This window comes from Leopardus geoffroyi, chromosome D2 (assembly GCF_018350155.1).
Source record: "Leopardus geoffroyi isolate Oge1 chromosome D2, O.geoffroyi_Oge1_pat1.0, whole genome shotgun sequence".
In the NCBI taxonomy this organism is placed as follows: domain Eukaryota; kingdom Metazoa; phylum Chordata; class Mammalia; order Carnivora; family Felidae; genus Leopardus; species Leopardus geoffroyi.
Window position 1 is genome coordinate 33,552,445 of NC_059334.1, and position 22,838 is coordinate 33,575,282.

The 22,838-nt window shown below is 35.6% G+C and overlaps 1 protein-coding gene across 8 annotated transcripts in view; it reads right to left on the reverse strand.

Moving 5' to 3' along the window:
• The window catches only part of MICU1 (mitochondrial calcium uptake 1), a 254,880-nt gene that overhangs the window by 112,137 nt on the left and 119,905 nt on the right, over nt 1–22,838 (reverse strand). For 5 of the 8 annotated variants that reach the window (XM_045437716.1, XM_045437712.1, XM_045437714.1 and 2 more), the window contains one exon: nt 7,207–7,321. The exons of 1 other annotated variant lie outside the window; for it this stretch is intronic. In XM_045437716.1, coding sequence (XP_045293672.1) covers nt 7,207–7,321 — 115 coding nt within the window. Of the gene's footprint in view, nt 1–7,206; nt 7,322–8,588; nt 8,595–22,838 lie in introns of all 8 variants that reach the window. 2 more of the 8 variants (XM_045437715.1, XM_045437713.1) reach the window with 1 other exon arrangement.

Sequence of the window (22,838 nt, forward strand, 5' to 3'; positions counted from 1 at the left end):
CTGTAACTAACGAAACATTTTCATTAGACAGAATGGCACTGATCAGCACCATGATCTCCAAGTCACGTACACTTTATGATCAGCTCCTGAGTTTGCATGGCAAGAGAAATAAAATATAATAAACTTTCACTTGAATGCTGATGTAATTTCTCAAAGGTCTGTGAGAATTGTGGGTCACAATAAGAATGTGGTTTAACTGTCAGTATGTCAAACCCTGCTACAGTGAAACTCACTTAATTCAATTTCTCCACTGATTCCTCAAAATCTAAAGGGGAATCAAAATCAGAACACACTGAATGATGCCTGACTTTCATTAGGTCAGGTCCTATGCACTGAACATGCCGTAACATTTTTTGCTTCTGCTTTTTCTGCTGACTTTTCAAAGATTAATAGTAAAAAGTAAGGAAGATGCTTAATAATCAACTTTTATAATTGTTTTACTATTGCTTCCTTAAGCTATCTAGAGTTGTTTTCATGTTATTAGGCAACAGCACTAATAACTTTAGTTAGAACACATATGGAGACAAAGAGCACAAAGTACTTCATAATTGTCAACGGCCAAGATCCAGAGTCTAAGTTATACTATCATTACCGAATGAATCTTAGCATTAGCAAGAATGATCCAAATCAATAAATGCTATGTAGCATTCTAGATAAATCTGGATGACCTTTCTCTGCACCTAGTTATGAGAAAAATCTCTGACTTCCATTACAAGATTTAAGACCATCAGCTAATGCTGCAGCTGGTTAGTGCAGAGAATTAAGCCATTAATAATCATACTTCAGTATTCTCATTCAATTCCTATTAACCTACTTTAAGGATCAGAGGCTTCTTGGAAATTATTTAATAACAGTAATTATTAACAGTCTCTTCATCTTGCCTAGAAGGAATCTAGATTTATTTACTAAATACTTAATATTCTACTTAATACAGATGTTAAGACTCATGTAGAAAATTCTTCAAGTTAATCCATCAAACCTGATCACAGAGATATGGTATAAAGCAACAGAATTTATGAATTAGGGGGGCACCTGGGTGGCTCAGTCAGTTGAGTATCTGATTCTTGATTTTGGCTCAGGTCATGGGCCCAGGGTTGTGGGATCGAGACCCACGTCAGGCTCTGTGCTCAGTGCAGAGCCAGCTTGAGATTCTTTTTCTTCCACCCCCTGCCCCTCTTCCTGGTTCACTCTCCCTCTCTCTTTCCCTCTAAAGTAAAATAAATAAATAAATAAATAAGTAAAACCTTTCCAAAAAAAAATTTATGAATTAGGAATGAAGCGGGAATACAAATACATGAATTCTAAATTATAAGAAACCAAGCTTGTGTGGAAATAGATTAATTTAAAAACATGTTTTCCTCATTCCATTTGTACTGACTGCAGACTGAAGACAACAGCTACAAGAACTGTTCTCAGTTTGCTAAACTTCCTTTGGAGAAAATTGAAAAATATGTTATATTCTTGTTTTGTTATACCTTGCTTCAGTGCTTATATAGTGTAGATATGTCCATAGTGAATATCATTGCAAATCTATAGTGAATATCATTACAAACCTTTGATCATTGTCATGTAGTTTACAATCTAGATAATAATAAACAAGTAAAAGAAATCAATTATATAGAATGTTAAATATTGGTTAAGTGCCAAGGAGAAAAAATTAAGCAGGTAAGGGGTTTAGGAGGTATGTATGTTTAAGCATGTGTGTATGACAGTGGTTAAAACTTTTAGAGGTGTTTAAAATTTTAGATTGGCTAAACAGGGCCCCATTATCCAAAGCACATGCAGAGAAGAGGGAGAAATTCATGCCATTGCTTATTATAAGCACAAGATATTGCTGCCAAATTGGTTGTTATTCTGGGTATGTGTCCAAGATATTCTTGTTTAGCTAAAAATCAAACTTCTAAGAAGTTTAATAAACATAAGAAGAATTGACTCTCTTTAATGGGGGAAATTATAATAACATGCTTTTTTAAGAAAAGCAGCTTTCTTTCTTCTTTCTTTCTAATATAGTATCCCAGCTTTATTTTTAATGGTTGCTTTTTTGTTTGTTTGTTTAAAGTAGGCTCCACGTCCAGCATGGAGCCCAAAGTGGGGCCCAAACTCACGACCCTGAGATTAAGACCTGAGCTGAAATCAAGAGTCAGACGCTTAACCAATTGAGCCACCCAGGTGCCATGCCTATTCTTTTTTTTTTTTTTTTTCTTAAAGTAAGTTCTATGCCCAACGTGGGGCTTGAACTCATCACCCTGAGATCAAGAGTCACATACTCCACCAACTGGGCCAGTGGGGCATTCCAGAAAAGCAGCTTTCTCATTTTTATTTTTAGGAGAAGTAACTATAAATCGAGAAGGGAAACAAATGATTTGCTGTATATAGTTGTCAAATTTTATTTTAGACAAAACAGAGTTTTTAAGGTACTTGGGAGTTTCCAAATGACAATCCATTTAGACAGAGTATTCATATTCTTCAAAATGATGGCAATTTCTTGAACACTAATGGGTCTATCAGTTTTGGAAAAAACCCAGATGTTCAGAAATATGACCATCTTGCATTCTCTGAGTTATGTTGTTTTACATTACTCTGGCTGGTTTTCTGTTGGAAATCTTTAGGGCAGTGCCTGTTGTCCACCAGAGTAACAGATTAATGAATATGTTAATGCACTTCCCCTCGTCCCAAACCACTCCTTGGCAAAGCTTTTTGTGTTTAAAAAATTGCATTCTATCTTGTAGGATGATTTGGGAACCATTTAGTGTGCCTAGATTGTTATAAAATCTTGTTAGCCACAGGAAGTTGATCTACTGTGAGTGTCATTTCCTAGCATCCTAGCAGCAAGGAATGGGAAGGAAGTGATCTTAGTGTGATTTCTGTGGCACATTTTCCCCCATGGTTTGTTAGACAAAGTGGACAATGCAACGTGCAATATTCAGATCACAAGAATGCTTGGACTGCCCATTACCTCTAGGAGACTTTATGACTGACCTTTCCACAGCCAGCCTGAGAGAAAGAAGAGGCACTACGTAAGTTACGGCTTATCACCGCTGAAAACGTGACCACAGAAGTAAAGTCAATCAACAGGAACCTAGATGCTGGATTCAAACCCTGAATCATTTACTTACTCTGGGACTTGGAGCAAATTTTTTGTATGTAACCCTCTGTATGCCTTAATTTCCTCATCTGTAAAGTGAAGACAATAATAGTACAAATATTATAAGGTTGATGTGAGAAAAATGTACGTGTAATTGAAGTACCCAAAGGAGAAGAAAGAGAAGCAAAGAGAAAGTATCTCAGGAAATAATGGCTAGTGGCACCTGGGTGCCTCAGTCGGTTAAGCGTCTGACTCAATTTCAGCTGAGGTCATGATCACACAGTTTTGACATCAAGCCCTGTGTCAGGCTCTGTGCTGGGCACGGAGCCTGCTTAACAATTCAATCTTTCCCTATCTCTCTGCCCCTCCTCCACTTGCGTTCTTCCGAAAGAAAAGAAGAGAAAAGGAGAGAAAAGAAAAGAAAAGTAAAGAAAAGAAAAGAAAAGAAAAGAAGGCTGAATTTTTTCCAAATTGGATGAAAACTATAGATCCAAAGAGCTCAAAGAATCCCAAGATAAGAAACTTGTAGAACACTACATCAAGGCACATAGTAACACAAAAGGAACAAAAAACCCTGTCCCAAACTAGGGCAACCCCAAATAGGTATGATTCCTCCCTATCTCTGTCCCCCAGGGATCGTGAAGACATTTTTGATTGTCACAACTGGGAGAAGGGAAAGGGTATGCTACTGGCGTCTAGTGGGTAGAAACCAGGAATGTTGCTAAACCTCCTACAATGCACAGGACAGCTCCCACAGCAATAAATTACCCTGCCTCAAACATCAATAGTGCTAAGTTGAGAAAAACTAGAGGCATATAATAATGAAAATACTTAAAACCACTGATAAGGAGAAAATCTTAAAATCATATATATTTTTTAATGCAATACACAGAAAATGTTTTATTGATGAGTTGCTAATTGTTAAGTTTAATAAATGCTTTGAGTTCAGAGACAGGAGGGAGAGACCACTTGGAATTTTAGAACTTTTGGGGAACATTTAAGATAGACTTTCTTTCTAAAAGTTGGATCTCACAAGTGGGTAAGAGCTGGTTAATTCCCTTATAGGGAAGTGATAATGGAGAAGGCTGAGAGTAGTTCTATGAATACTGGGGCAGACAACCACCAAGCAATACCCTTAGAGCTGTATTTTTTCTCCAATGGGGTCTCAAGACCTCTGAGAAATCATAAGAATCTATAACAAATTGGAAAATATGGTTTTTTTTTCATTTTGACGCTAATCTAAGAAATTAGTATTTGCATACACTTGGGATCCCCTGGATCACCCTCTTTTTTTTTTTTTTTTAATTTTTTTAAATTTACATCCAAATTAGTTAGCATATAGTGCAACAATGATTTCAGGAGTAGATTCCTTAATGCCCCTTACCCATTCAGCCCATCCCCCCTCCCACAACCCCTCCAGTAACCCTCTGTTTGTTCTCCATATTTGAGAGTCTCTTATGTTTTGTCCCCCTCCCTGTTTTTATATTATTTTTGTTTCCCTTCCCTTACGTTCATCTGTTTTGTCTCTTAAAGTCCTCATATGAGTGAAGTCATATGATATTTGTCTTTCTCTGACTAATTTCGCTTAGCAAATCATATTCTTATTCTATTTTCTCATCCCTGGCAATACAGAAAGTACAGCTGACCCTTGAACAACACAGGCTTGAACTGTGGGCGTCTACTTATGTATGAATTTTTCTAGGCACAGTACAGTATTGTAAATGTACTTTCTCTTCCTTATGATTTTATTAATAACATTTTTTTCCTAGCTTACTTTATTGTAAGAATACAGTATGTAATACATATGGCATACAAAACACATGTTAATTGAATTTATGTAGGCTGTTAATAGTTATGTTTTGGGGGAGTCAAAAGTTATACCCAGATTTTCACCTGTGGGGTGGGTGGAGAGTATCACTGTCGCTAATCCCAGCTTTGTTCAAGGGTCAACTATATGTGACATCGTCATACCAAGCACTTTTTGTAAATCACTCACCATGTTTAAGCTAGGAGATGGGCGTCAAGAAGTAAAGAGGTGCCTGGACCAGTAGAGCTACTTGGAGTGGTTTCCAGAATTTAAGGGTAATGTGACTTTTACCTGCTCTAAAGTGGTTGAATTTATTAAAGGAGCTACACAATGTGCTGGGTATTCTGAAGGTTCTGCTCTGTGGTCCTTCTGACCCTCAGAAAGATATGAAGGTAATAGGACTGAGAATTAGATACAAATTAAAATCTCATTTCAGCTCAACAAACATTTGCAGGAACTACTGCCATTGTATACAGTGTATATTACTACAGTTCTCCAAGCTGGGTCTCTTCATTTAATGCAGTACTCTTTTCTGCCACATCATGCTGAATGCAAATTCTATACAAAGTCACACACACACACACACACACACACACACAAAGCTTAAAAATCTCTACCAATTCTGCTATTTTTTTTTATGACAATCAGATATGAAATAACATTTAAATCAGATATGAAATAACATTTAAAATCAGATATGAAATAACATTTGTTACAGGATATCAAGAATAAAAACCCAGACAAATTTCATACTTACTAAATACTAGGCAGTGAAGTAGGTACTTTATATTCCTGATCTCATAATCCTCAAAATCATGTGGGTTTGTTATCATTTCCACCTTCACTTTGCAAACAAAACAGATGAACAAGTTCACTGACTTTCCCCTAATCACAAAGCTTAGAAGTGTTGGGGCCAGGATTTGAACTGAAGACTATTTTGGAAACCATGCCCTACCAAAATCACAACTAACTTTAACAATACCCAACTTAAGACCGTAAATGTTATTTTATTTAATTCACTACCTTGGATCTTCGTAACAAATCAATGTGTGTGTGTGTGTGTGTGTGTGTGTGTGTGTGTGTGTGTGTCTCCTTTGTTAGAGCACTGGTTTACCACATCAATTTATTCAGACACTTTGGTATCCCAAAGACAACTGTGGTAAGGCATGTTAGTCTATATTTCTTCATTTTTCTGTCAACAGAGGAAAGAAGGGTAAGAGTGGTCAGAGCCATGGCAGGAACTGTGTCTTGTGTATGTCATTTATTAAAAACTATTTTAAAGTTTTATCTTTAGAGATGACTAGCCTAGAGAAAGGAAGAAAGAGGCAGTAATTTTTGTTTGGTATGTCAAACAAATTAGACATCAAATTAGACATTATGTCAAAAGTAATTAGAAAAAATTTAGAGAATCATCTCTTTCAAACATACAAATCAGATCTCTTTGGTTCAATTTAGATAGATTTTAATAGGATATACACAGAAAGCTAGAAACATACATTTTTTGTTTTTGCTTTTCTGAACAGTTAGAAAAAAAACCCACTTAGAGTAGCATACTTATCAACCAAATTGTTTAGCTTTAAAAAATCAGCAATTCATCAGTGCTCTAAATGAGTCAAATTTGAGTTTTTGTCTTAAGAGGTAATCCTTAAGATTCAAAAGTGAATATTCAACACAAGTAGAAAAACCTAGCCAATTTTCTTCTTTAGTAGAGAAATGACAGATTATGTGTTTTTTTTTTTTAACATTTATTTACTTACTTTTGAGAGAGAGAGAGCGAGCATGTACACGCAAGTGGAGGAAGAGGAGAGAGGGAGGGAGACAGAGAATCTCAAGCAGAGAATCCCAGGGAGACAGAGAATCCCAACCCCCCGATGTGGGGCTCAAATTCATGAACCATGAAATCATGACTGGAGCCAAAATGAAGAGTCAGACATTCAACCGACTGAGCCACCTAGGTGCCCTGATCAATACGTGTTTTAATGGGGAAGTAGAAACATTAATGAAGGCTACAAGGACCAGGCAATATACAATTTATCTTAAAAGAATACAGGGGTTCAAACACTTAAAGGTAGATTTAACTTCACTGATTTGTCTTTTTCTTTTTTTTTTTTTAACTTTATCTTGATATTTTATTTTTCTTCCTCTTTCTCAGGTGGTTCTAACTACAAGTTATAGGGAATTTATAACAAATGAAATTGTATGTTAACTTATAATTAACTCTACAAACATGTCTTGTTTCTCCCTCCAATGAACTTTTTTTTTTATAGTCCTTTATGCTCCCTATAAACGAATAAAAAGAAAAGTTTATACTTACTGGAAAGAACAGTTGTAAGGAAAATGTAGTCTGAAAAGGATATGAGTCCACATTCTCCAAGGGTATAAAATATACTGCCTTCATCCGCAAATTTTTCTCGTTCCTGGGAAATTTTCTATTATATGCAAGGATCCCACCAAAAGATAAAAAGAAGATATAACAGAATGAGAACACAGATAGAGATGAAACACCATTTATCTGACAGTTTTATGCTACTTATCAAAAGCATTTCTCTGATGGCCATTCCAAATTAATGGATCCTTTACAGTTTTCAAGATGACTAAACTTATAAGACAAAAGATGATCTTGTTTGTCTCAACACTGGCTTAATAGTAACACTAGAAAATAATTTCAATTTTATGAACTCCTGCCATTTGACATATATAGGCTCACTTCAGGACTGGTTTTGTTTCTTGGTTTTAAAAACAATCCACCTGAATTGCTGAATCACTATATTGTACAACTGAAACTAATATAACACTGTATGTTAACTATACTGGAATTAAAAACTTCAAAAAAGTAAAATTAATAAAAATAAAAACAATCTGCCTTTTTCTATAGAGGTATATAAAGTAGAAAAGATACAAAAGAAACAAATGAAATAAAATGAAATCAGTACAATTTGCCCAAAGTCAGCTAATTGACCAAGAAAAACTATACTACCAATGACGAGAAACAAAGAGGTAAGCAACTATTTTCAAGGCCCACACAAACTCTCAGAAAACTAATTTCTGAGAATTTCTTGGCCCCCCAAGAATCTTAGCTTTGGAATGTAGGACAGTTTGCAGAGGAAACAACACCTCTGAAAGATACTGGCAAATCAGACATGCACACTAAGATTTAGGCATGATTTAATTTAGTTGTATTCATTGTTACCTTGCTGGAGGCTCCTAAGTTTCAGCTAAGTGATGAAATGCTCCTAAAACTTAGATTTTATTCTATGTATATATTAATTTTATTTAATCTATAAAACTCACAAAGAGTTACTTCTTAGCTTCAGTAATGGGCTATCTGGCAAGTGGTGACTTCCTGGGTGTTTAAGGAATCCTACCCTGTTTTTTCAATTCGTAGCCAAATGATAAACTTAGTTGTGACATTGAAGATATTTTCAAAAACTGAAAAGGATCCAGCAAAGAGTTAGACTTGGAACTAATTTCCATAAGTTCTGGACCAACTAAAGATATTCAATGAATTATTCTGGGTACCAAAAAAAGGAAATAGGTTTTAAGAACCCAAACCAACAAAGAGCAGTCAAATAATGTCATGCAAACACAAAATAAGCAGCAGCATTGCAAGCACAACCTCAGGAGGAGTATCATGAAAACGAAACCAACAAGCACCACCACACCAGCATCCAGGTACACAACTATCCAATAGGTTACCTCTGTCTAGTGAAGATCCCATCATACACCACAAAGGAAAGAAAACTGGTTAACCAATTGAAAACACAAGTACCAAATGAATCATCACGATCTTCTTTGTAATCCTATCCAAAATAGCCTTTACTGGGTATTTGCTTGTTATATGAAACAGGAGGCATAAACAGGTAAAAATCCACGTTGAATGCTGACAAAGCAGTATGAGGTTTTGATGGCACATTCTACTTAGGAAAGGATTTCTTTGACTCATCTCTGGTGGACAGAAAGCCACCTGTTTGGTCCCGTTTGGCAGGATTTAGACATTACTTCTTTGACTCATCTCTGGTGGACAGAAAGCCACCTGTTTGGTCCTGTTTGGCAGGATTTAGAGATTACTTCTTTGAATGCACAACAAAAATGAGCACATAGTCCAATGTGTTTCAGTTAGGGTTAAATCTCATACCACACTTGATCTTCTACCAACAGACTGAACACAAATTTCAGACAGCTGGATGAGAACTAGAGCAGCAAAGCCTTTCACTGGAGGTTAATATTTTAATTTCTCAAAAAAGGGAAACAAATGGTTACATTTTTTACATTATCTAAGATACTGCAAAAATAAAGTATGTAAGAAAAAATACACAAAATGAGAATAGGCTCCCAAAGGCATAACATTACTAACTAAACAATAAATATGTATAAAAGCTGAATACTTTGTATTAATTATGCAATCATCTTTAAAACAATTTTTTAATGTTTATTTATTTTTGAGAGAGAGACAGACAGACAGAGCACGACCAGGGACCAGGCAGAGAGAGAAGGAGACACAGAATCCGAAGCAGGCTCCAGGCTCCGAGGTGTCAGCACAAAGCCGGACATGGGGCTTGAACTCAGGCTATGTGATCATGACCCGAGCTGAAGTCGGACGCTTAATCGACTGAGGCACCCAGGTGCCCCTAATTATGTAATGATCTTACAGAGAGATTGCTATAAGCCAATAAAATAAATAATATATTGGGATCCAGAAGATGAGAAAGAGACAAACATGTAAGGAAAGAGTGAAAAGAAGCACTTAAGACAAAGAAGCATGGCTAACATTATTTTTCTAACAATCACCTGGACTATGCTGCTGCTTGGAAGATATCAAAAGACAAATCTAATTCTGTTGGTAACTTTTAATTTTGATATAATTGCAAACTCAGAATAGTGGAAAGAGCAATATAAGACACTTCCATACACATTTTACCCAGATTCACCAATGGTTTACATATTACCCTAGTTGCTTTATCATTTTATATATACATATATTCTTTTGTACCTCTGAAAGTTCAACACACACACCCTTTTACATTTAAATACTTCAATATATACTTCCTATGAACAAAGACACATTCTCTTATATACCATAGCATAAATTTAATGAAACCAAGATATTTAATACTGATACATACTATTATCTAATCCAGTCTATTTTTAAATTCAGTTAACAATTCCAATAATTTCCTTTATAACTATTTTCTCCCCAGCCCAGGATATAATCCACCATCATAAACAGCATTAGTTGTCATGTCTCTTTAATTTCCATTAATCCAAAACAGGTTTTTTTGTCCTTTATTTTTTCCTTTGGAGGTTTGTTACTATCTTTGTGGTAAAATTTATGTAACAGAAATTCACCATTTTAACCATATAACATGTGGGCCTTTGAATTTCGCTCCTTTCACATGTTTTCTCAGTTCATCCATGTTGTGGCATCAATTTCTTTTAATCACCAATGAATATTCCATTGTATACATACCACGATTTGTTTATCCATTCATCCATTAAGGGATAGTTTGGCTGTCACCACTTTTTGGCGATTGTGAATAGTGCTACTATGAACATTCACATACAAGTATTTGTTTGACTATCTGCTTTCAATTTTTTTGGGTATGTACCTAGGAGTGGAATTTCTGGGTCATACCATAACTCTGTGTTTAAGTTTTTGAGAAAGGGCCAAAGTGTTTTCCACAGTGGCTGTACCATTTTACGTTACTACTAGCAATGTACAAGGATTCCGATTTTTCTATACCCTCATCAACATTTATTTTCCTTTTTTAAAAAAATTGTAGCCATTCTAGTGAGTGTGAAGTGGTATCTCATTGTGGTTTGATTTACATTTCCCTAGTACCTAATGATATTGAGCATCTTTCATGTGTTCATTGGCCATTTACACACCTTCTTTGGAGAAATGTCTTCAAATCCTTTGCCTTTTTTTAGAATTGGGTTACCTGTCTTTTTGTTATTGAGTTGTGAGAGTTCTTTGTATATTCTGTATATAAAACCCATAACAGGTACGATTTGCAAATGTTTTCTCCACTCTGTCCATTGCCTTTCTACTGTACCTTGATAATGTCCTTTGATGTACAAAAGGTTTAAATGTTGATGAAGTTCAACTTGTCTACTTTTTCTTGTTGCTTGTGCTTTTGATGTCATATCTAAGACTCCACTACCAAAGCCAGGGGTGTGAAGATTTACCCCTATGTATCTTCTAATAGCTGGGTAGTTTTAGCTTTTACATTTAGGTTATTGATCCACTCTGAGTTAATTTTTGTATGTAATGTGAGGTAGGGATCCAACTTCATTCTTTTGCATGTGGATATCCAGTTGACCCCACACTATTTGTTGAAGAGACTTCTTTCACCACAGAATGGTCTTGGCACCTTGTTGAAAACAAATCGACTATGAATGTGTGGGTTTATTTCTGGGCTCTCAATTTCATTCCATTGATATATATGTCTATCTTACACCAGGACCACACTGTTTATGTTTTATAATTTTTTTTAATTGTGGTAAAATTCACCTGACATAAAATTTACCACTGTTAACACTTTAAAGTGTGTAATTCGGTGGCAGTAAGTTCATTCACAATGTTATGAAACCATCACCACTATCTAATTCCAGAACTTTTTCATCACCCCATTTGGAAACCCCTTCCCCATTAAACAGTCATAGCCCCCTGCCCCCTTCTTCTAGCCTCTAATCCAATTTCTGTCTCTATGGAGTCCCTGGTTATTTTCTATAAAAGGAACCAAGCATAGTTATCTTCTTAGTGGCTACCTGCAGGTTACGATGAACATCTTAAATTTACAGCAATCTAGTTTGAATTAATACCAACCTAGCTTCAATAGTATTAAAAAAACCCCTTCTGCTCCTGGAGAGGTCATTTTCACAAATTACATCTTTATAGAGTGTGCCCATTAACACAGATTTATAATTATTATTTTATGCATCTGTCTTTTAAATCACAAAGGAAAAAAAGGGAGTTAAAAACCAAAAATGGCAGTAACATTGGCTTTTATTTACCTGTGTTGTCACCTTAACTGATGTCATTTGTTCATATAGCTTCAAGTTAGTATCTAGTGCCCTTTTATTTCAGCCTTAAGCATTTTCTTTTTTAATATGGTAGATCTACTGGTAACAAACTCCCTGCTTTCACGATTCTTCATTTTAGTTTTCAAGTTTGATTATAATGTATCTCAGTGTAGGTATCTGTGAATTTATCCTAAAGTAGAGTCACATATTTCAATAAATTTGGAAGGCTCTCAGCAATTGTTTCTTCAAATATTGCTCTCTTCTCTTTTTCCTTGCCTTCTGGGATTCCTAGTAGACATATGTTGGTATACTTAATGATGTCACAAAGGTATCTTAAACTCTGTTAATTTCTCTTCATTCTTTTTTTATCTCTCAGACTGGTTAATATCAACTGACCTATCTTCAAGTTCATGGATTCTTTTTTTCCTGCCTGTTCAAATCTGCCATTAGACTCTTTTAATGAAATTCTTTCCGTTATTGTACTTTTCAGTTTTCAGAATTAAAAAAAAATTTCTTTTGTTGATATTCTCTATTAGTTCATACATCATTCTCCTTGTTTCCTTTAAGTTCTTTGCCTATGGTTTCCTTTAGGTTTTTAAGTATATTAAGCCAATTGATTTAAAGTTTGTAGTAAGCTTTCTCAAGGATAGTTCCTATTTTTTTTTCCTGTGAAATTGGCCATACTTTATTCTTTGAAAGCATAATTTGTTGTTGAAAACTGGACATTTTGTATATTATAATGTGGTAACTCTGGGAACCCGAGTCTCCCTCCTCAGGGTTTGTTGCTGCTGCTTGTGTGGGTTGTAGTTACTTCTTTAGTGACTTTTCTAAATTCTTTTCATAAATACTGAATGCTTTGTCAAGCACGGTCACTCAAGTCTCTGTTCCATTACCTTAGAGGTCAGCTGGTGATCTGACAGAGATTTCCTTAAATTCCTGGAGTCAAATATGTATGTGTGGGAATACTCTCCATGTCTTTACAGATTGGCTTTGTGTTGGGCCTTCTTTCAATGCTTAGCCACTGTTTAAAAAATCTGCCTTTGCCTTCACTTCTTGCTTGCATGGAAGATAAAAGGCAGCCAGAGGTGAAAGCTTAGGGTTTGCTAACGTTTCTTATAAGTATTCATTCAGTTCCAGGCATGCATAGGCCTTTCAGATTCCTCAGTGTATGGTGGAGCACTTCAAAGTCCTTGTTCTCTATCTCCAGCTGCCTCTTCATTTCCCAGGCTCTTTGGTTTGTCTGCTGCTTTTCTCGGCCCGCTGTGGCTAGTATATTTATTACCTTTAAGTGCTTTTGAAAAATGCCACTTGGGAAGCCACCCCATCCCTAAGAGTTCCAATAAAGGCAAAACAAAGGCAAGCCTGCAAGTAGAGATGCCTCATTGACCAGAGAGGTCACTGCCCACATCTATATTCTCCAAGGACACGGTCTGCACTGCTTGCTCTGGCACAAGCAGTGTGCTGAGGGCCACAATCTTTATGGCTGCCATTGTGTTGTGGAGTGGGGAAGTGGTTATCAAGTAAGTACGCCACAACTTTATCTTATCAAATTTCAGCATCTTCTTCTTTCAACATTCCCCTGGTTGTTTAAAGTCTGATTCGATTCCAGAGATCTGAAAAAGTTGATTGACAGTTTTTGCCAGCTTACTGACTGTCTTAGTGGAGAGATGCAGTTTGGAGTTACCTACTCCGCCATTTTTAAAAATCTCTTTACACTTTTTAACCCTAAAAGATTTGAAAAGTGAATTATATTGAAGAATATCCCTCACTTTAAATTAGGCTGATGCTTCCTCATGATTACATATCTGTCTGTTACAAACTATGAATTCATATTGGTATTTCTAATTCCATTCTAATACCATGGGAAACAAGGTAGTCTTACCCCTTACACACTTGTTATTCCCTTCTCCAATAGGGAGAAGCCTGGTTCGCATTATCCTCAATATATTTACTCATTCGCTCAATGAGAGTAGAGATTATATTAGAATATACAGACAGCAGTTTCACAATTGCTAATCATGTCTGCAAAAAACTTATTATCTAGAGTTCAATATTTGTTACAGTTTTAAGTAAAATCTACTTTGTAAAATGCATAAACCTAATGTACAAAACAATGAATTTTATAAAGAAATAAGTAAATATTTGGAGTAACCCACATCCCCATCAAGATACAGAACATTTCACTGGAAACATTTCCATTGTTTCCTTTATGCTCCTCCACAGTTAACTCCCACCATGTTTTTATACCATTGATTGTTTTGCCTCTTCTAGAAGTTCCTATAAACAGTATCACCAGGATATACTCTTTGGTGTACAGTTTCTTTAGCTCAGCCTAATGTTGAGAATCATCCATACTGTATTTTTCAATTGTTTGTTTTTATTGTAGAGAAGTATATTACTCATCAATAAAATAAAAATGCAATAAAAATTTGTATTATAACTTATTTTATATATAATCATAATGCACACATAATAACGTGATTTATTCATTCCTTTACAGATAAACATTTAGGCTCTTTTCAGTTGTTGGCTATTTAGACTTTCCTAAAAGTTATTTATTTAAAAAAAAATTAAAAAAAAAATTTTTTTTTTCAATGTTTATTTATTTTTGGGACAGAGAGAGACAGAGCATGAACGGGGGAGGGGCAGAGAGAGAGGGAGACACAGAATCGGAAACAGGCTCCAGGCTCTGAGCCATCAGCCCAGAGCCTGATGCGGGGCTCGAACTCATGGACCGTGAGATCGTGACCTGGCTGAAGTCGGACGCTTAACCAACTGCGCCACCCAGGCGCCCCTAAAAAAATTTTTTTAATGTTTACTTTTGAGAGAGAGAGAGAGAGAGAGACAGACAGACAGACAGACACCATGAGCAGGGAAGGGGCAGAGAGGGAGATACAGAATCCGAAGCAGGCTCCAGTCTCTGAGCTGTCAGCACAGAGCCTGACACAGGGCTCGAACTCAGACTGTGAGATCATGACCTGAGCTGAAGTTAGATGCTTACCTACTAAGCCACTCAGGTGCCCCATTCCTCAAAGTTACTGTACCTTTTTTACTCACACCATCAATGTATGAGAGTTCCAGTCACTCCACATCACTGCCAACATTTGTGTTGCCAGTCTTTTTAATTTTAGCCATTTGAGTGGGTAGGTAGTGATATTTCTTTGTCGTTTTATTGTGCATTTCCTTGCTGACCAGTGTTGTTGAGCACTCTCTATTTATTGGAAATTATATATTTTCTTTGTGAAATAACCAAGTCTTTTGGCCATTTTTTTTTTTTCAATCACTGATCATTCTACATTCTGGATATGAGACTCCTTTCAAGGAGTCTGGGTAGCCAGACTCCAAGATGACCCCAGGGATTCTTGCTTGCTGTTATTCACATCCTTATGTTGACCTAGTCTCCTTCACAATGAATCAGGGTTGGTCTGTGTGACCAACAGACGACAGCTTAAGTGATAATGTGTGACCTCTGAGGCTAGGTCATAAAAGGCATAAAAGGCATGCTGCTCTGTTGGAGGGAAGCCAGCTGTCATTTGAAGAGAACACTGAGGCAGGACAGTAGAGAGCCTACAGGGAGAGGACCTGAGGCTTCTCAACAAGTCAGTACCAGATATTTTAGTGAGCCACCTTAGAAATGAATCTTCCATCCTCAGTCAAGCTAGATGGTTAAGGCTTTAGCCAACCTCTGACTTAAACCTCATGAAAAAGCCTGAGCCAGAACCATCTAGCCAAATTGCTCCCAAATTCCTTATTTATAGAAAGCATAAGTGACAAGAAATTATTATTGTTTTAAGCCTCCACGCTTTGGATTTTTTACTTGGCAACAGATAACAAATATAGTCAAATACATATATTAAAAATATTTCCTTTATGGTTATTGCTTTCTATATGCTAATAAATTTTTGCCTCTCTTTAGTACATAAAAATATTCTCATTTTCTTTTAGAAGCCTTAAAGATACAGATTTTACATTTAGGTCTATGATCCATTCCAAGTTAACTGTGAGTATAGTGAAGAAAGGGGTAAGGTATATTTTTTATTTTTTTAAAATACGGATGTATAGTTGTTTGTAAATCATTTGTTAAAACACCTTCCATTCCCCCATTTAATTATTTTGGCATCTTTACCATATAAATTAATTTACCATATAAGTGGGGCTACTTTTTCCATGCTTTTTTCTGATTTGAGTAGCCCATTTTCTTTTGAAGGTCTTTTGATTATTAACAAAGTGTATGACTGTTTGCCAAAGTATAAATAAACATGAAATTATCTGAATGGTTAAAAAGGTAGCTTAAGCCTCTGCATGAGATGTATTTAAGGTCAGGTTTAGGCTTAGCCACCTCCACTATTAGACGATTATAAAGTGTACAGAAATAATAAAGATGTCACCAAACAGACCTTCAGTTGTATACTGATTGAGAATTACTACTGGAACATATCTCCATAAGGGATATATAATAACATCTTGCAATGCTGATTTAGTTAGTGTGATTTTTCTCTAGGAAGGTACCTCTTCCTCTACTGCTTTAGACAGAATATGTCCATGTTTGCAACTCTCAGTCCTCTTGAAGGAGAAAATATTTCTGTTTGTGTAGCTACATGTGAGATCTCTGCTGAACTCAGTAGAGTGGTAGGAAGGAGAGGCCAAAAGGCCAATGTGCTCCATATAAGAAAAAGTTGAAAATATCTGAATGAAAAGATATAGAACAAAAAAGGATCCTAGGGGCACCTGGGTGGCTCACTTGGTTAAGTGTCCAACTCTTAATTTTGGGCTCAGGTCATGATCTCATGGTTTGTGAGATCGAGCCTGGCATCAGGCTCTGCGCTGACAGTGTGGAGCCTGCTTGGGATTCTGTCTCTCCTTCTCTCTCTGACTCACCCCGCCCCCCTTGTGCTCACGCTTTCTCTCAAATAAATAAAGTAAAAAAACCCAAACAAACAAAAAAACAAAAACAAAAACAAACCTAAAAGAAACTAAAAAAAAAAAAAAGGATCCTAGAAAGGTGAACAAAAAAAAAAAGGGGGGGGTGGGAGGGGACATGACAGAGGGATAGAAAGTATCAAAGTCAGGAAGAACAGAGGAAAGAGATAGCATGTATGCACATGTATGTGCATATGTTTAAGAGAAAGAACAAAGAATGTGTGTGTTTTGCAGTAGCTCCTTAAAAATGAGAAAGATGTTTAAAGAAGACTTTTAAATTAGCCATGCTTTTCAGTATGCTCTGTGCAACATAATCTTCTAATTCTTTATTAAAGCATTGTTCTTCCGTGCTTCTGGAGTCATGGCAGGGGTAGAAGGAAAGGGTGGCGGCGGGGGGGAGGGGGGGGAAGTTACATGCATGTTTTCTAAAGCACCCACTTGTCAGAGAGTGGTTCAGGTGCATTTAAGATTAAGCACCTACTTATTAACTCTAAGAATTTAAAAGTGGGATGAATATCCAAAACTCCAAAGATGCTTCTTATAAAATTCATGACATTTATTAGTCAAAAACACCCAAACTGCCATAAGACTATCAAATTTGATCCCTCAAATTATTTAAAGCTAGGAGGAGAATCAAATAAATATATCAAAATTTGGGAAGAAATGAGAGTTACTAGAGAACCAATTTTTAGGCCATTTGGCATTGTATGACTGCTTCTTAGCTGGTATTTATAAATCAAAGGTCTGATTCTATTATAAATGATATCCTCAAACCACCTAGCCATGGCACATAGGGAATCTGTGAAAATATAGATATTTGAGTTTGATATTGAATAAATTTTTAAAAGTCACAAAGTATGTTGAAAATGGAAAGAAAGAAAGAAAGAAAGAAAGAAAGAAAGAAAGAAAGAAAGAAAGAAAGAAAGAAAAAGAAAAATGTAAACTCTAGATTCAAGGAAGGAAAGTGGAGGGAAGGTTTTTGGGTATTTTTTCTTACTCCAAAAGTCTTATCAATTGTTTAATTCTGCAAACTGAGAATGTCAAGTACAATGTTTCTTCACTTTTGAATAATGTTTAATCTTTGACTACATTTTAAGTTATTTTTTTTCCCTAGGCAAATACCATTTATATACTTTAGGGATGATATGGAGACATGTCCAAGGAAAACATAATCTTCCTTAACAGATTGGTAATAATGTTCACTTTCTCTCACTACCTCAGAGGTGGTTATTTGTATTGTTTGTTACTAATGAACATTTATACTAATAAGTGTATGTAATTCAATGTAAGTCATAAATTCAATATAAATAAACATTAGACAAACTAAAAGGAAGACATTTCTGTACATAAAAGTCAAATGAAGTAGAATATATTCCAAATCTATTGTAAGGCCATATCATGTGAGATTAAGTAATACATGAAGATACAAGTTTAGCAAAAAAAGTTTATAGTAAGGGTCTAAGGAAAATTTGTTTCATCTTAAAGTTCCTGAGGGAAGATTCTAGCAATACACTTCAGTATATATGCTGAAAATTAACAGAACTGGGTATTTAAAAAAGACATCATAATTGAAGATACCCTCCAGAGCATTATGGTATTTTATTATTATTTTTTAATTAAAATATAGTTGACATACAGTGTTATATTACCGCCAGGTGGATAACACAGTGATTCAACAATTCTATATATGCTATTCAATGCATCTTTTTTAAAAAGTTTATTTGAGAGAAGGAAGAGAGAGAGAGAGAGAGACTGTGCGCACATGGGAGGGGCAGAGAGAGAGGGAGACAGAGAGAATCCCAAGCAGGCTCTGTATTGTCAATGTGGAGCCCGACTTGGGGCTTGAACTCCTGAACCGTGAGATCATGACCTGAGTCGAGACCAAGAGTCAGAAGCTTAACTGACTGAGCCACCAGGCACCCTGCTATTTAATGCATCTTATAAGTTACATATCAAACTTTATTCAATCACTTGAATCTCTGAAATTAAGGCTGTGAAAGCAAAAATGCAGGTCAACCACTCAGAATAGCATTTCTACCGAATTTACTGACAAATATTACTTCCTTTTAAAGAACAAAATTATGCAAAGTATTTCAAAGCAATGCGCTCGCTGACTTAAAGAGGGGAAGTTTAACTGTTTTACTATTCATTTACATGACTTAGCCTAAGACGTTATGTTTCAAAATTTAAATCACAACTACAGACTCACTACTGTAAAACAGTCAACTTACGGAACTCAAGTGAAAACAAATAGATAAATAATCTCCTAAGGGTCCTGGTATTGACCTCAACTACATCATATCCTGAATCTTTTTATTTTTTAAGTAAGCAGAGACACTTAATTAGAAAGTTATAGCAAATCATTGTGTGTAACTGCTGTACTTCTCAAGGAGTCTAAAACCTGAACTGTTTTACCAGGATAGTTTCACGCTAACGCGCCCACACTGTGATTTCTGACCAATCACACAAATGTATATAGAACACTGCCAAAGTTGCAGGTGCCATCAGGAGCCTTGGTACTGGGGATTCCAGTCACAACTCAGACTGGCTAATACTCACTGTGCTCAGTGAATCCTAATTTTAATAGGGTTGATCAAAATAGAGGCAATAATTTTGCCTTTAAGGACTCAATTGGATGAAGCCAAAAAGAAAAATCATATCTAGCAGTTTAATCTCATTATTTATTCTAGTTAAAACCCATTTCTCAATTTCTATAGTTTGAAATAAATTTTCTATCAAATAGTAGTTGATAGACATGCCAGCAAAATAGATGCCAATATGTCATCTAGAAGCTCAAAACATCTCTGGTTTATAGAAAAATCTGATAAAGAACACAATACTGCTATTTAAATTAAGATGTCATCCTTTATGAGACTGAGATAATTGGCTTTAATATTAACATTTCTCTAGATGACTGATATATATTTCAAAGTCTAGCTAAATCCCTCAAGAAACATTTGAGATTGTACTTCAAAAACCAATTGATGATAATAGTATGATTCTTCCAGAAAAAGCAATTTTAGCCCAGCATTTCCAAATGATAAACAGTATTTCTACCTAAGGTTGGGGTTGGGTCAAGGAGGGGAAGAGTGTTAGAAATAGAAAATTCAGCAAATTTCCCATGCAATTAATGCTCATACTTAATTATTTAGTTGGTGCGTAGATGCCAAAGCCTTGGTAGATATCAATCTTAAACAATCACACTATTCCCAATCAAACAGAAAATGTTGCACAGTTAAAATATGTATTCTTCTTCCCCTGTCCGACACCTGAACTTGCAGAAAACTTGAATTTGAGGTTATGTCAGATAAAATTAAATCGAGATGTTTCTAATTTAGAGTAGTTTAGGAGTTCCTCTCCTGACTCAGAGTTTCCAACCTTTTCAAAGGTAATATTGCATTTGAGGCAAGCAAACATAAATGACTGTGCAACAGACTGTGGAAGGTGAGTGCTTAAGATACTGTAAAACTTCATTCTGCCAGAAAGCCATTCTCTTTTCAGTCCCAATTCTAACCACGTTAGCTCTGAGAACACCTCCAAATACTTATCATGCACATGTTTTCCTATTTCATTAATTAGATGGCTATAGAGAATATGCATACAAATGAAGATGCTTACCAAAAAAAATGTGGGAGAAGATTTGATTCAAATAATGATAAAAATTTGGAAGTCTATTGGAGTAACGTTCACTTCAAGGAAATGATACAACTTCACTGAGTGGTTTGTTTCAGTTCTCAGTATCTGATGAAGTATTATCAAAACCCTCAAAGGGGAAAACTGTCAACTCTATTATTTTCTACCACATATGCTTGCATACTTGCTTCAAAACAGCTCTGGATGGGAGAATCTATGTTTTACCATTATTGATTATTTGCTACCTAAATCTAAGAATTCAATTTTGGACTTTGGCCACTCAAATCAATCAGTGCTGAAAAGAAGTGCCATCGGCTCGGCAGTAGTCTTGTTTTCAGTCATATGGGTTATAAAAAGCTTTCCTATTAATTCATGGAAAAGCAACCTCACAAACAAATTTTGAAAAACAAGTCAATATAGCATTTCACCTTCTCTCATTTGGAAAAAAAATTATTAAATGAAAAAAATCGCATCATAGAAACTAAGTTTCACTCTGAGGATCACCAACCATCCTACACTGTTCTAGTAACTGCCATCTCCCAGGAAGCCCTTTAGATGAAGAATTTTTAAATCATTTTTAAATTCAAACACTTATAGGTATCCCTTAAACACCACTAACCATTAAAGACATATCAAGAATTTAAAAATTATAGTTCACGTGTTTCATGCCAGGCACTGTGCTAACTACTTGAATTACGTACACCTCTGTAAGTCCTCACTGCAATCCTTGGAGGTAGGTAATACTACTATCTGCACTTTACAGATGAGAAAACTGAAGTTCAGAGAAGTTAAATAAGTAGCCCACGGTAACAACGCTGTGAAGTAGCAGGACAGGTCCTAGTTTGACTCCAGAACCATTATTATGTTATATTGTATCAAATGCACAAAAACTGCAATTTCTAAAACTGTTAATGGGGACTGGGTATTTTCAGAGCAAAAATAACCGTTCATTATTGTAAAATATTAATCCTGGGGCTTAGCATATATCAGCTCATTTATCTTGAGAAGGAAAGTCTAGTTAATGATGTAGGTGCACAACGTATTTTTATGCTATGACTTGTTCAAAAGCATATTTTAATCATTTTGAAAATGAGTATCACTTCAAGAATGTAATGGCTGTGTTCTTAATTAATAGATGTTAGACTAATCTGTCATTGGAAAAACTTTTCAAGTTTGGAGCTTTAAAAAATGCATGTTCAGGCTAAGTTGAGAACCCACTTTTATCAGAATAGGAGAAATAAAATGCTTTGAGTAGTTTTCACAGAACTTTGTATAATCTCAAAGCATGTTAATGTGCTAAAATAATAAGAAAAAGGAAGTTAGTCTGGATCCAAGTCCTCTCCTGTCAAAGTGAATTTCAAATCTTCTTTCATGATGGAAAAGTTCAATATGAATGTGTTGGAAATGTAATGGTTCGTCAGTCATGTTTATGCTTTCAAATCAACAATGATAAATCAAAGGGGCTCAGTTGATCTCAAGTTCAAACAAAAGAGAATCTAAAATAAAAATGTATTTAAAGACATATTTAATAGACGTCTGAATATTTGGGGTAACTAAGTAAACTACACTCTCCTTGGGAGTACTTAATGATTACATTATCATTTCTTTTTTCAACCTGAATAATCAAACACATGAGTTAAATCAACGTACTTTAATAGTGGTGGAACTTAGAGACTGGAAAGAGACATTATGGATACTCCTCACAGCAATATAATTCAGTATTTGACACCATTCATAAGCTGCATCTGAAGAACAGCTCTATGCTACTACAAAAACAAAATGATTCCAGCCTTTTCACAGGCAATAGGAACTTAGCATGCAAAGGACAAAATCCTGGTTAAGGAAGCAAGCAAGAGAGCCCACGTCTATTAAGTAACTGCTCATTAACCTTTGGAAGCTTAAAGGATTTATACTAGTGTCACCAACATGAGTGATATTTACCTATTCTAGGGGAAAAAAAAGTTTATTATTTTCAATATAAAAAGCTTATTAACAAGATATCCTTAATAATAGAGTAAAACTTGCTCTTGACTCCTTACTCAACAAGGATATCACCCTTGATAGTCAAAGTTTAAAGAAAACTGGCGCTCTTTTGTCAATTATGGTGGTTGACTACCCAATGCTGAATATTCCAGAGACTTCCAAGCACTTCACCAATTCCTACCTACCTCTTTTCACTTCTCCTCATTCTTTAGTAGGGACACCTATGTGAGGCAACTCATTTTAAATTTTCAAGTGTAAACCATACAATTATCATAGGAAAGGAAGAGTTTTTAGGTTCCTCCTACAAATTGTTCTGCTAAAATTACAGAAGTGGAAGCAGTTTACCTCAATCACAGGTGTTAAGCATCTCATCTGATTTATGCTCCT